Source organism: Arachis duranensis, chromosome 8 (assembly GCF_000817695.3).
Source record: "Arachis duranensis cultivar V14167 chromosome 8, aradu.V14167.gnm2.J7QH, whole genome shotgun sequence".
Lineage (NCBI taxonomy): Eukaryota > Viridiplantae > Streptophyta > Magnoliopsida > Fabales > Fabaceae > Arachis > Arachis duranensis.
The window spans coordinates 49,467,231-49,481,994 of NC_029779.3; the positions used below are offsets into that span (position 1 = coordinate 49,467,231).

General features: G+C 36.6%; 3 protein-coding genes across 6 annotated transcripts in view; 1 reads left to right on the forward strand and 2 right to left on the reverse strand.

Annotated features, from left to right (window-relative positions):
• The window catches only part of LOC107463459 (uncharacterized), a 3,057-nt gene extending 2,701 nt beyond the window's left edge, over positions 1 to 356 (reverse strand). The window contains 2 exon segments of the mRNA XM_021130011.2: position 1; positions 4 to 356. The exon segment at position 1 is cut by the window's left edge and continues 206 nt beyond it. Of these exon segments, the coding sequence (XP_020985670.1) occupies position 1; positions 4 to 250 (248 nt within the window). The 5' untranslated portion in view covers positions 251 to 356.
• An 8,661-nt stretch (positions 357 to 9,017) lies between these two features.
• On the forward strand, positions 9,018 to 11,278 carry LOC107463483 (septum-promoting GTP-binding protein 1-like). Of its 2 annotated transcripts, none has more exons than XM_016082280.3 (6): positions 9,018 to 9,356; positions 9,434 to 9,545; positions 9,631 to 9,727; positions 9,838 to 9,877; positions 9,993 to 10,076; positions 10,650 to 11,278. In XM_016082280.3, the coding sequence occupies exons 1-6, from the start codon at positions 9,060 to 9,062 to the stop codon at positions 10,812 to 10,814; spliced, it is 795 nt and encodes a 264-aa protein (XP_015937766.1). In that variant the 5' UTR covers positions 9,018 to 9,059; the 3' UTR covers positions 10,815 to 11,278. The 2 variants fall into 2 exon arrangements, with proteins under 2 accessions (XP_015937766.1, XP_052109448.1); XM_052253488.1 differs by having other exon boundaries at positions 9,646 to 9,727.
• A 471-nt stretch (positions 11,279 to 11,749) lies between these two features.
• LOC107463632 (uncharacterized) lies at positions 11,750 to 14,496 on the reverse strand. 3 transcript variants are annotated; one of them, XM_052252604.1, is made up of 4 exons: positions 14,097 to 14,496; positions 13,255 to 13,410; positions 12,389 to 12,468; positions 11,750 to 12,039 (listed from the first exon to the last, which is right to left on the reverse strand). In XM_052252604.1, exons 2-4 carry the CDS (start codon positions 13,366 to 13,368, stop codon positions 11,961 to 11,963), a joined length of 273 nt encoding a protein of 90 aa, XP_052108564.1. In that variant the 5' UTR covers positions 13,369 to 13,410; positions 14,097 to 14,496; the 3' UTR covers positions 11,750 to 11,960. The 3 variants fall into 3 exon arrangements, with proteins under 3 accessions (XP_052108564.1, XP_052108563.1, XP_015937947.1); XM_052252603.1 differs by having other exon boundaries at positions 13,255 to 13,416; positions 14,097 to 14,495; XM_016082461.3 differs by having other exon boundaries at positions 13,255 to 13,416; positions 14,120 to 14,494.
• Between the last annotated feature and the right edge of the window lie 268 nt (positions 14,497 to 14,764).

A 14,764-nucleotide genomic window follows, 5' to 3' on the forward strand; every position in this document is an offset into this window, starting at 1 on the left:
TTCCGGCCGACGTCAGATACTGGTAGGTGTCCGCAACATCCTTGACTGATGAGCTGTTGTCTAAACTCCGAGGAGGATGCGTCTTGATCTTCACCATGAGAGGATCAAAGTACGGTGCTCGATCTTGTAGCATAAACCCTAGCCTCCGGTTAAGGCGAGCATTGGGTTCCTCGTTAGGGTTACATGGTGAAAAGACTATGAAGCCCAATATGGCGGTGGCTATCAAGAGATAAACCACCACCTTTGACATGCTTAATTTTCCAACTTCAATCAAGAGAGAAAAGAGAGAAAGGAATATTACTATTCTTTTGGGAGGGAAAAACGGTTATTCATGGTTAGAATTAGTTACTTGCAGTTACAGGTACATAGATAGACCAATCTCTGTGTTAATTAATGGCTCTAATTATTTAGTAATGCTACATATTAGCCTGTCATTAGTATTTGGACTCACCAAGAATCTATCTATTCTTCCATGATTCATTGCTTGGATATTGTTTTAAAATTGATAAAACAAAAATAAAAATAAACGTTACCAACTCTTTCAATCGTCAAAGGGTATGAGTTTGTCCCACGTTTATACTACAAATATTTATATTTTTAATATAAAAATATTATTTGTATATTAAAATCAGTTATTATCTATTTTTGTATAAATATATGTATAATTTAATTTATTTTTAATGTGTATTTTACATTAATAACTGATTTTGATGTATGCTGAACATAATTATTTTTAAGGGTAATTTACCAATTTAAAACAATTGGTTGAATCCTTTACCAGATTACAACATTTGGAAATTGCATACCATTTTGTCTTGTTTAATTTTATATAGAAACCGTGGGAGGCAACCACGGTTTCCAAATCAACATAAACCGTGGCAGGTAGCCAGGTTTTATGAGGAAATCATGTTGAGTGTAAACCGTGGTAGGCAGCCACGGTTTACGTGAAGAAAGTGCTAAGCATAAACCGTGGTAGGCAGCCACGGTTTATGAGAAAATGGTTTCGCACATAAAACCCTAGAGGCAGCCACGGTTTATGAGTGTGCAGTATAAATAGGAAAGCCGTGGCTGGTGAGGGCGGATCATTTGTGACATTTGAAAGTAAGGAGAAGGTTGGTGGGTGAGAGAGGAAAAAAATTTTTTTTTTGGTTAAGTTGATTGTTTGAGAAGTTGAACCGGTTTAGTGGAGAACCAATGGAAAAAGAAGACCAGATGTACCGGTTAAATGGCGTTGCGCATGTGGCTGGATTTATCGACCAAGAGGTTGGTTAAACCGGCTTTTTATTATTAATTTTTGTTTAATGTTGTTATTATTAATGGTAAATGTTAAATTAATATTTTAACAGTTATAATAGAATTTTTTGCTGTTATCATGATAGTGAGTTTTTTATATTTATTAAATTTGTAATTTTTGTTATTGGTAGAATTAATTTTTTAGTTTTAGGTGTTAGTAATATTGTTAGTGTTATTTTTGTTGTTCTTGTTATGCTTAGGGTTTTTTATTGATATTACTGTAAGTTGTTACTGTGGTTGTCTGTTGAGAGTTCGCTATCTATCTTTTTACAGCCTGCTAGGGTTATTAGTGGTGTGAGAAGACAACAGAATATGCCTTTACACGAGCGTATCATACCGTATCTAGAGACGGCGGGCTTATATCACTTGGCTAGGCTGAACAGTCAGTGGTTCTGGGTTGATGAGCCTCTACTTAGCGCATTCATTGAGAGGTGGCGTCCTGAGACCCACACATTTCACATGCCCTTTGGGGAGTGTACACGTAGGCGTATCGGCACACGTACTACGGATCGAGATTGGCGTTGGCTGGCCGACCAGTTAGAGGAGGAGCAGGTTGTTGGTGATCATGGAGGTGATGTTGATCATCGTGTTCCTCTACGTAGGGCCAGACGACATGGTCAGCGGGATGGTGGTGGACGGGCCCGTGGTAGAGGACCATCCGGAGAGTATCACAGTGGTCAGCATGCTGTTGGTAAGGACTTTGGTGGTGTGGCCAGAGGGATGGATCAGGGTACGTTTGAGGTGGGGGGTTCTTCTCAGATGTTCCAGAGTGGTGACACCCAGGCGTTCGCCGACTTTACTACCGCGGCCGTCGGTATGGACATTGATGATCCTGTGAGTCAGTCAGAGTTCTTCAGAGATATAGCAGACATCTTGGGGGAGGATGATGGCACTCATTATAGGCCACAGATGGATGAGGTACATTCACAGTTTGCCGAGCACCAGCCACATGTTCAGGATGTATAGCCAGCTTTGCCGGTTGACCTGAACGAGCCTGCAGCTTCACCATCGGACCCATGGTTCGCGTTAGGAGGTACCCCAGCTTCGGCTTTCAGCGTAGTTCCTCCTCAGGCACCGGTGCCACAGGTGGATCAGAGACCGAGGAGGGTTCGTCGTGCTCCTTTATGTGGCACTGGAGGTCACCTTATTGGTCAGTTGGACGATGATGACAGTGACACGATTGAGGACTCTGATTAGTTAGCTATGTATTTTCCATTTTTATATGTACTTTCTTTCATTATGTTGTTGGATTAATGTTTAAACATTTATTCTGTTTTCCGATGTTGTATCTGATTGCGATGTATCTGACTATTAAGTATGATTAATGATGTAGTCGTTTCGAGTTTTTTTGTGTAAACAATACAATGACATTAACACTAAATTAAGCTGTCTTAATTTTTCTACTAAACAAACAAATATTCTTACATCACGATACAGAAACATATGAATAACACCAATGCTATTTATAAGACAGAAATTTAACTTACATGAATAACCCAACAACAACCTAAATAATACATCCTAATTATCCCCGCCAGCAATATTTGTTCGCTGGCCACAGTTCCTACGCGTATGACCTGGCTGTCGACAGAGGCCACAGCGCTTGGGCTGGTTCTCAGCAGATCGATCCATGGCACCGCGGATCCTAGTTGCCTTCGGACGACCTTCCCTTGCTCGCCTCATGTTAGGATCAGGAATGATAGTTGGCCCGGCATATAGTGGCCATAGGCCTTCTGGTATGGGCGGAACAAACCCGTGACTGTAAACTTTGAACACCTCACTCATACGATACACCTCATGCACATATGCTGCCCAATTAAGCCGGGAGTGGGCGCAACAAGCAATCGCGTGATAGCATGGATAATGGAGTGCCTGAAAGTACCCACAATCACATGTGTGATCCTTCAGCGAGACTCTATAGCTACCCAACGAGAAGTTTCCAGTCGGTGTCGTCTCAGCAACCGTGTACTCCGACTGGTGCCTGTCGTACAAGGTGACGGTGAAGCACCTTGACTCTCTTATATTCCTTTCAACACCCTTGACCAATGCCTGACAAAATTCTTGTCCAGATCCAACTTGCGCCTCTGCTGTTTGTCCCCGGAGAACGAATAGCTCAGCAAGCCTTCCGTATGTGGACTTTACCAACGACGTCACCGGGAGGTTACGAGTTCCCTTTAAGACGGAGTTCACACATTCACTGATGTTTGTTGTCATGTGCCCGAACCGTCTACCGCTATCCTGGTGTTGCGTCCACTTCTCATACTCCATCCGGTTCGCCCAGTCACACATGGCCGGATTCTTTGTACGCATGATGTCGAACCAGTAATAGAACTCCGCCTCAGTTTTTGCGTACGCAGCATTAACCGGCATTCTTCTCGCATCTTTACCTTTAAAAGAAAGGCTGAAATTTGCTGCCACATGATGGATACAGTACGCCCGATAAGCACGTGGTGGCAGCCAACCATTCACGGGATCCTCTAGTGCAGACTTGATACCGTTATGCCTATCTGAGATAACAAGGATACCCTCCTGTGGAGTCACATGCCTTCTTAAGTTGGACAAGAAAAAAGCCCATGACTCGGCATTTTCCCCCTCCACAAGGGCGAATGCTATCGGGAGGATGTTTGAGTTCCCATCCTGTGCAATCGCCAACAGTAAGGTGCCTCCATATTTGCCGTACAGGTGGGTACCATCAATACTCACAAGCGGCTTGCAATGTTGGAAGGCCTCAACGCAAGGTGGAAATGTCCAGAACAGACGATGAAAGTACACTGTTGACTCATCAATCTGATCCCCAACTCTAACAGGAGACGTCTGCAACACAGTAACTGTCCCGGGCATGGTCAACTCAACTCCTAGCATCCAACGTGGCAACTCGGCATAAGACTCTTCCCAATCTCCATATATTTGTGCAACTGCCTTCTGTTTTGCTTTCCAAACCTTCCGGTAACTGGGCTTGAAGCCGTAATCAGCTTCAGTCGCTTGTTGCAACACCTTGATCGGTACTGCAGCATCCGCACTAACCAACGGAAAAATCCTCGCACAGATAACGTGGTAATCAAGCTGACGGTGATCACTGGAAATAGATGTAGCTAAGCAAGTGTGGGGACCGTTGTACCTCCTTACCTCCCAGGTGCCCTTTCGTGCACGGAGCGAAATCCGAATCAGCCAACTACAACTTTTGCCGAAATCCTTGCACTTTCCATGATACTTCAAATGGTCCGATTCCAACACTCGGTACTCAACACCTCGACGGATGCTATAGTCCTTCACACTAAGAATAGCTTCATCTTTACTCTGGAAGGATTGCCCAATCTGAAATTCGGTTGACGAACCACCAACTGTAGCAATTCCCGCCGGATGTTCACCCAGAGCCTCCAAGTTTAGTGTCGAGAAGTGTGGAGGGTAATGCTGTGTGCCGGAACTTGAAGGACCTTGTTGTGCATGTGGATTAGCACCGGTGTCATCATCGCTGTCCCCAAGGGTATTTACAGGCTCCTGGTCAGAGTCATCGTCCCGCATTGCATTCTCTACTTGATCAGGTTCCCCGAATTCTTGAAGTTCATCATCTGTGGCACGACCTGATTCCCCCAGAAATGCCTGCTGCAGGACCCCTTCATTAGGGGAACGTACAGTACGAACTGCCACCGATGGTACCAGATCAGCCGCAAAGGAAGGAGAGGCAACCTGTGGAACAGAAGACCGGTTAGCTGGCGCCGAGCAAGACGCACCGCCCGCGGCAGTCGAGCTATGAACAGGAGCCGATGCCCCAGAACTATCCAGGGTTACCTCCAACTTCGCATACAACTCGTGTATTCTGACCTCAGGAAAACTCCTTACGCAATGAAACAGAACCCTAATATCTTCATCGGTCGCTAACACGAATGTATCATACATCACACCGCTGGAAACTACAGCGATGGGAATCTTGTAGAAGATCTTCTTCACAAACTTGCTCCCAAAAACCCCAAGCTTCTGCAAGATGGTGCTCTTCAAATCTGACAAACTGTTTGACGAACTAACAAATACACTCAACGGTTCTCTATCAGTGAACTTCACACCATATTTTTTGCTTTTTTTTATTTTTCCAGAGCAATGCACTAAGACAAGAACACACTCTTCCTCACTTGACATTGTGATAATGATCTCCTCAGCAGCTACATTCTCACTCGAATATATATAGATTTCCATTATACATAAACCGTTCTAGGTTACAGGGTTTTATGCCCATTGGATGGTCTTCATAAACCGTGGTTGCCAGCCACGTTTTATACATTTCCTTCTTCATAAACCGTGGCTACCTCCAGCGGTTTATGAGTTTCACTAATAAAGAGTAAACCGTGGCTGCCTACCACGGTTTACGTTGTGCATCTCCAACATGTAAAACCTCCCTGCCAGCCACGGTTTATGTGTATCTAGAAACCGTGGATGGCTCCCACGGTTTACATAGAAAACGAATCAAGACATTCAGGTATCAATATCTCTATTGTTGTAATCTGGTAAACAAATCTCTTCTTTATTTTAATTTGGTCATTTGCCCCATTTTTAATATGATATTCAAGAATCTTAAAAAAATTAGTATGTTTTTCATGATCATGAATGAACTTGTATGAATAAATACAAGTATAAATTTAAAGTAAAATACACGTGGCTCTCATCGATTACAAATAAATAGCATTTGAACTCATTTTGAAAAGCAAAGCTCTGTTTTTGTTTTTGAAAAAAATATTGCACAGGTTTTAAGGTGTATTAAACGGTCATGCTACATGATTAAGTCGTTTTGTTAACTAAGTTGAATTAAATAATTTATTAACACATTCCACAGGTTGCTTAAACCTCAAGTAATATCTGATACTGAGATAAGTTTCTTTGAACTTTTGCAAGTTTAGTTTCTCAACACAGTATTAGAACTTCATATGCATGTCTGTTTTTAATTTCCAGAGTTTTTTGTGTTAGAGCTGTTCTAGAACTCCAATTGAAGTAAGGTTGTTAATACTTTAAAGATTTTGTGAAGGAAAAAGTGATAAGAGGTTAGCGAATGTTACTTGCTTGTTAAGTAAGTATCTTATTCTCATGATTGTTAACTTAATCACAGGCATTATTCCAGAGGGATTGATGATTTATCAGCTGCAATTCTTCGAACTAAAAAAGATCCATGACAAAAGGCTTTCAGACCAGGATTGCGCCATTGGATGCTTCCTTGCTTTGATTGTATTCTTTGTTAGAATGCTTTGTCAATGCACCAAATTCAGATCAAAGGCTAAGCAATCTGATGATCAAGAAATTCAATCAAAATTGCTAAGCAGAAATTAGAGAGATACTTAAGCACAAGAGTGATAAAATTACAAGTTTAGTGGTGAACCAATCTAGTTCCTAACCCTCTTAATCAACCCTGAAAGTTTTTCTTTAATGCTATGTAATCTTTCACTTACTTTTGTTATACAATTGGAAAAAAAAAAGGAAAAGTATATGAACCCAACTAAAAACTAAACAAAACCACATTAATTTATATTTCATTCTTAATTAATTTAATTTTTTTAATTTACAATATTTATTATTAATTACTATTTCATTAAAATCAACTTTTGAGTAATATCTTTCCAAAACTGCTCCTAGGATCACGGCGCAGAATCAAACCCGTTTCTTCACACCTCACACTCGAAGCTCTTTAGGTGTTACGCTAATATAAAAAAATTCAAAAAATATATAAAAGAACATCCATTTAGTATGAAAAAGAAATATTCTGATACTTAGTAGAAGAAACATCCTAATGCCTAGCATAAACACCATCCACGTAGAAATTTTGGATTCACCGAGAGACATTTGGCTGATACCTCTTGGTTCCCTAATATTGTTGTTGTAAAAATGATCATATATAGAAAGTGTTTTTACACTATAAAATGTAAGTAGTTTTATTTCGGGGAATACAATATATGCTAAGATCCGGATTAAAGTAAAAAATAATTTTTATCCTTAAAATTTACAATCCTAATTTTTTTAAAAAATTAGTTTTTAAGAGATATATTTAATACAAATAAATTTTTTTATACAAAATTAAAATAAAATAAAATTTAAAAATATTTTAAAATTTTTTAATAATCTTTAAAAATAAAAAATATATTTTATCCTAAAAAACACCACTTTTATATTGTTATAAGTAACATTATTCAAAGGGTTAAACGTTTTAATTTGGATTTAATTGTTTTATCCAAAAGTATTAGCCCCTAATCAGCAACAAATTGTTCTCTCTTGCAATAAAATATAACAAATTAAGTTTAATGATCTTATCCTATAGATCTAGACCCTCAGGCATCAGCTACCATCAAAGCTAGTAATTTTTTAGAGGAATCTTTGTATCTCACCAACTGCATTCATATTATTAAGATTTTTTCTTGGTTAATGAGTTCTGTACTTCTGTATTATAATTAGAATTTANATAGAATTCGGCAAGACTCCAGAACTGATTAAATAATTTCAGCATGTGGGTCTTATGGCCTATAATTATAAAACTTACGTTAAAATTATTCATCTAAATAAACAATAATATTACAATATGGGCAGTCTCCCAATCCACATGTTTTGTATGGGAACATGTTTACAACCTATGCATGATCTTGTCTTGTTTTTCAGCTGCAAAGCTTATTTGTTTATCCTTTCTGGGTAAAGCAAAAGCTTATTTTTTTAAAATTAAAAGAAAAAGGACCTTCTACTTCCCTTAATTAATTATTTCATATATGCTTTGTATTTGGTATTACATTTTATTAATTTATTTAATATTTATAACTGACAATACATTTTTGATTTTTCATCATGCAATCATATGAGTTGGTTAGAGTAGTCTATAATTCTCTTAGAATTTAAATTTTGCCTAGGGAAAATGCAAGTAGTCTATTAATATTATTGCCAGCTTAATTGAACTGCCAATAATAACTAAAAAAATTATACACAGACATTAATCCAAAATATAAAAAATAAAAAAAAGAAGACAAAGGCAAGCCAAAAATGATTCTTCGTCATTTTTATTATGGCCTTAAAAATTTAATAAATTAAAATAATTCTTAATTAAATCAAGAAATTAAAGATGTGTCTGTGCAAATGATTAATGTATTTCATATTAACTTTACTCCAACAAATATTGAGAACCTTTAGATAAATAAAAATCAATTCACAACTATAGAAATCTCTTGTGATCAAGTTTTATTTCATATTTCAGCATGATAGCCTTTTGAAAATGACTATATATCTATTTTTTTTACCTATAATTTTATCAAATTTTTAATTAAGTTTCTATATTTTTTTTTCTTTCAATTGAGTTTTTACACTGTTTTTAAAATTAAAAATAGTATAAAGACCTAATTGAAAAAAAAAAGAATATAGAGACTTAATTATAAATTTGATAAAACTACAGAATTAATAAAATAATTAAACCTTTTAAAAATGACAATTTATCCAATTTTTTTTTCATTTTTTCCCTCTTTTTGTAGAGTTATTTCAAATTGAGTCAACTCTTTTAATTTAAAGACCCTCTTCCCTTCCATAAATGTACAGTCTAATTTTGAAGTAACTTGAGTCTGAAGGTATCATCAATTATTCTTCTGAACATGAAAAAAAATATAATAGGGAATACTACTATAATATATACATATTTTTTTATTCCAACAATGCCCTTTCTCTTTATATACTCATGAGAATGAATGTAACAAAGCACACACACAAAACACAACAAAACAGCAAACATATTTTTCAACGAAAAGAAACAAGAAAACATGTTCCAGCTTCGCCGGAGTGTCATCCGAGGCAGCCTCTGCCGCCGCATTCAGCACCGCATTTCCATCCTCCGGCGATACATTCATCGCCTCTTCCACCACTTCCTCCTCTGTTCCCCTCCTTCCCTCTACCGCCGCATGCTGTTACCATCCTCCTCCTCCTCCTCCGCCGTGGAGTTGGTGGAGCCGGTAACACCACCTCATCAGCTTCTTCACACACATGACATGGACTCTGACTTGGTTTCATTGAAGATAAGCCTCTTGGGTGATTCCCATATTGGAAAAACAAGCTTCTTGGTTAGCCTTCTTAATCAAATTTTAATCTATTTTGATCAGCTATTGAATTCAAATTTTAATGGTTTTTATTGTTGTAGATGAAATATGTAGGTGCTGAAACTGAAAAAGATAAGAAGCAAGGTGAACACCATAGCAAAACTTTAATTGTAGAAGGTGCTCGAATCTCATATTCTATCTGGGAAATAGCAGGTACCTACCTACATACATACATACATGATTAAGATATAAGTTAAGAATTTTTTGTTGTAATTAGTTAACTAATTAATCCATGCAGGTGATGAAAAATCAGAGGACCAAATCCCATTAGCATGCAAGGACTCTGTAGCAATTTTGATTATGTTTGATCTCACTAGTAGATGCACACTAAACAGGTATGAACATGATCTGCTGTTTGTTTTAGAATTCAATCTAGTTGGCTTAGATGAGTTCCCACCAATCTGATTTCAATTTTATTGCATGGTTGTGAATTGGTTGATTTCAGTGTCATAGGGTGGTATAAAGAAGCCAGGAAATGGAACAGGGTATATTATTATATATTTTGGCATTGTGATTTATATATGATGAATCTTGTTTATTGAGGTGTTAAGGCAGTTTTTCAAGTATGTTTGTTAATGATGTGTGCTTAAATTTTTGCAGACAGCAATTCCAGTATTGGTAGGAACCAAGTTTGATGATTTCATTCAGCTCCCAATTGATATGCAATGGACCATAGCCAGTCAGGTAAAATTTAAAGACATTCTTAATTGATCATCTACCATAAAAAAGTTAAGGTATAATACTCCTGCATCTAGTGAAAATAAAATTAACCCTCAGTCATAAACAAGTAGTATTATTTTGATACATTGAAAGTGTAAAACATTTTACATAACCGTTTAATCACATAATTTTTTTTATGAATATTCACACGGTCAATATCAATATAGTTATTTTTACACTGATAATATATCAAATTTAAATTGATATCAAAATAGACCAAAATAAACCAGTTATTTCCCTTTAAAACCGAGTAGAATTGCCTGCATAACTTTAAAGAATCTCTGCAAACTGGTTCATACCTAATATTCAATTAATCATATGGACCCCATGTTTGATTATTTAGGAAAAAAGTAAAAAACAATGCATGTTTAATGATCATTGAACCTAAAGGAAAACGAATCCACCACCACCCCATATTCTCATGCCTATTAATTAACAAGCACAGCATGTTGAGTACCATAAGCTTTAGAAGACAGAATATCATATATTAAACAAGATGATAATTGATGTTTGTGATGTGTTTGTCACATGGAACAGGCAAGAGCATATGCCAAAGCCCTCAATGCAACATTGTTCTTTTCAAGTGCCACCTACAATATCAATGTCAATAAGGTCTTCAAATTCATCACTGCCAAACTTTTTGACTTACCATGGACATTGGAAAGAAATCTTAATGTTGGAGAGCCAATAATTGATTTCTAAATGGATACATAGAATGGTCAAAGTGCTTTTCATCTTATTAAGTACTCAGTCAACCGGGCCTCAAGAGAGTTGGCAAACCTCATAGGGCAATCGAGTTGTTAGGTTGAGATATTGATCCTTTTTTTTTTTGAAGTTCTACACTCTATTTAAAAGTGGAGATGATGAATCAACTTGGTGTTTTAAAAAAATAGTAAGTACTACAAATATTTCTATAGAGAACCAAGGATTAAGCTTGAATTCATGCTCTTGTCATTTTTATATGAGGGACAGGGACATGTCCAACCCACCATCAAAATGTAATAGGACTACGTGATATGTATTTAGATTGAGTGAAAATAATGGCGTGTTTCCTCATGGATCACAATTATTGTGCCTTTTTCATTCATGTTATGTTGTTTTCCTTGGCAACTTTTATTCAGTGAGTTCAATATAAACTCATTTTGCAAAAGAACATTTTACTTTGAAACTTAATATAAACTAATTACAGAAGACTTATCACATGGCTCCATTGATATAAGATATCACAGAGTAAAGCGCCAATTTTTCTTTGAAGTTGGAGTCGTTATTTAAGTTTTTCTTTGACATTTGAAAGATAATAATCAAGTACCTTACAAAGTAAATATAATTGCAAACTCATTTGTCTAATTTAAATTATTGGATACAATATTATTTTTGTCCCTGCATTTTGGATAAATAATTGTTACTAATTTTTTTCCCTTCTATTTGTATTCCAAACATTTCAAAAGTAACTCAATGTCCTAACGTAAAAAGAATGATACTTAAATTTTGAAAGACAACATTATCATTCCTTAGGAAAGAGGTATGCTTTATCATTTTAATTCTACAGCAAGTGGTGGAGCAAGGATTTGCAAACACTGGAATTTATATTGTATGTAACAAACATGCTATTTGTGGCGATTATAACAATGAACATGTGATCAAGAAATTATTGTTATTTCAACAATGCAAGTGGCCATGTTTTTTATTGGACAAGCAACATGCCAACATATGCCGCAGAACAAGATGCATATAATGCCTATTTTGCATGGCAAAACAACAGAGATAGATTTAGTTACATATGATTTGCATAAAAAGCATCCATGTTGAGTGATAAAGTTGAAACCAAAGGGATTTGTAGGAATGGCATTACTCAACTTTTACAGGTTTCTCCTCTCTCTTTGGAGGTTCCAAATCCAGATAGGTAAATGGCTCTGTTGGTTCCTCACTGCAAAATCCAAAACTGTCATAAGCAACATGACAAAACACTCGCAAAAATGCAATTGGAAAACTTTTAGGGGCTATTTGTGAGATAGGAAAACTCCTGCCCACAATAAAATTGCCAGCTTCATTGTATGCGCGTCAAGAAATAGTTGATATGATTCTAATAATGACTAACTCTTTGCATAAAGCCTCTCTAGGTTTCAAGAACTTATGGAGTAACCTAATGTAATATAGCAATAGTATATACTATATAGACATGCATATGTTGAAATTGAATGTTGAACTAATTCACAACATTCAGTAGTAAAGATATTCATAGTCCAGCATAGATAGATGATAACAATAATACTCACCTAGGTTTAGAACGCATGCATTTCCAGAAGAGCTTGAAAGGCCCTGGAACTGTCTTAAATGGGTTTCCCTCGAAACAAGCCTGCACAATTTGAGATAATAACAGCAAGTTTATACCAACTAAATAAAGATAACAAGCTGAAATAACCATAGACCTCAAAACTCAACTCACATTAGCCATTCTATCATGGCCATTCTAATAGGTTATATACTTATATATATACACATACAAAATTTGCATATTTCTCTCCTCTATGTTGTGTTCTAATATGAGATTTCAACAAATTTTACACATTGAGACACAATTTAGAAAGAGTCATGTTAGTAGCAAGAATGCTTCCATTGTCACTATGAAAACTATGAAACCTGGGACTCATTTACAATTTTCTCAGGGCAAAATTGCACGAAATGAAAACCAAACAATCATGAACATAGAAAGAATAAAAACAAAACAAAATAAAATCAAAATGAAAAACAACAAAAGCAACATGCGACTTAAATATATGTTTGGCCCTTTATGAATGTTTAAGGAGATCCAAGTTAAATCCCGTTGGGCCAGATACACATACTATGTAATAACAATAACAATGGCACTGAATGATGAATAGTACATTTCATTGACTTGCAGCTTATCCCGATTTTGGAACCGATTGTATCGGATTTTTTTTATGTTAACAATATAACTTATCCTGACCCTTCTGCTCTAATGGCTATGGCCGAAGGGTTGGCGGTTCGTGATCACAATTCACAATAGAAATTACAAAATGGACCTCATAAAAATGCAAACTATGGAACACAAATGAAACGATTTTGAAAGAAAAGAAGACAACTGGAAAAAATGGGGTGAAATTGATGAAGGGGGTTTCACCTGAACGACATCTTCAACACGGTCGTTACATCGGTGAGCTTTGGGTTCACGATGACCCTCTCCGGTGATTCCCCATGGACTCTCTCTCCTTGGCACTGGCCTCGGTTCGCTCATCTTCTTCCTCTAATCCTCTTCTTCTTCTTCTTCTTAGTTCAACTGAACCTTTTTTAAATAGAAATAAAATTATAAAAGATTCAACATATAATTTTAAATACTTAAATTCAATGATTTCTAAGCTAATAGAATTCAAAGTTTCACAACTTTACATAATAACTTGTCTATAATTTATTATTAAAAATTCATAAACAAGTTTAAACATCAAAATTTCACTACAGTACTAGCAATGTCATGTTAAGGGAAACATGCAATGTATTTGTGAGATGCCACTAAATGAAACTACAGTACTAGCAAGCTCAAACCTTATTAGAATTATCATTTAACATTGAACATTTGATCCACGAGATTGTAAATCAATAAATAGAAAGAAAAAAAAATCTCCCTAATATTGTTGGTAGCAATGTCATGTTCTCATATCAGATTTATATTCACAATGCAGTTCGATTTAAATTGATATCAAATACTAATATCACAATTTTTTATATGAACTTATAAAATTTCGGTTTTCTAAAGTTCTGTAACAATTGAAAAATTCAATGCTGGATTGATGGCTAATAACTTAATAGTTTGATAATACAGCAGTGTAAGTGATGAAATTTTGTAATTTTTGGCATTAGGTAAAAGGTAAATGTATCCAAACATGCATATCACGAGAACCAATTGCAATCTTGCTAAATTCAACCGCACTTGCTTTTGTCTATCAGCTGCAAAGTTTGAAAATTAACTGTCAAAGTTTGGGAAACAGTACCACAGAGAGCCAGATCAGCTGCAGAACAGTTCGAAGAAGTGGAGGAAGGCAGCAGACAAGCCGGAGAAGGGAACGGCGGAGCTTGAGGCAGCAGATCTGATGCCACCGAGCAACGACGACTCGCGGACAGCAGCGGCAACGGAGCTCGAGTACAAGACAGCAGCGGCAGAACTCAGGCCTCGGGGAGAGAAAGAACGTCAGCAACACAGGGAAGAGAATCGCTACGGAGCTTACGGGCGCCGGCGAGAGCAAGAAGCGACGCCGACTGGAGGGTGATGTGCCGGAAATGGAGAAAACGGCGGGGATGAGTGTGAGTAACACGAATTTATTCAATTTTTAAAGACGAATTCGATATTTATTCAAATTTTTTACGGTGATGACTCCCCTGCAATTGATAATTTCCCGTGTTTAATAACGGCGAAAATTTAGGTCCCATCGACTTCGGGTGAAGTGTTTAACCGGCGTAAATGATTTGATTTATTTGACTAAATTTTAATCTACCGGCTCTTGATTATTAATTTTACGTCGACTGCACCTAAATTTTCACCTTTAATATTTTCCTCGTTGATTTGAAAAAAAAATCAAAACTAAGAAAAAAAGCAGAGGTATTAAATGAAAGCCCATTAGTCACCAAAAACGTGGAAG

Coding starts and splice junctions, on each gene's coding strand:
- LOC107463483 (XM_016082280.3), top strand. CDS start 9,060: ATGTTCCAGCTTCGCCGGAGTGTCATCCGAGGCAGCCTCTGCCGCCGC. Junction 9,546..9,630: donor TTCTATCTGGGAAATAGCAG/GTACCTACCTAC, acceptor TAATCCATGCAG/GTGATGAAAAATCAGAGGAC. Junction 9,878..9,992: donor AAGCCAGGAAATGGAACAGG/GTATATTATTAT, acceptor AAATTTTTGCAG/ACAGCAATTCCAGTATTGGT.
- LOC107463632 (XM_052252604.1), bottom strand. CDS start 13,368: ATGAGCGAACCGAGGCCAGTGCCAAGGAGAGAGAGTCCATGGGGAATC. Junction 12,469..13,254: donor GTGTTGAAGATGTCGTTCAG/GTGAAACCCCCT, acceptor CAAATTGTGCAG/GCTTGTTTCGAGGGAAACCC. Junction 12,040..12,388: donor TGCATGCGTTCTAAACCTAG/GTGAGTATTATT, acceptor TGGATTTTGCAG/TGAGGAACCAACAGAGCCAT.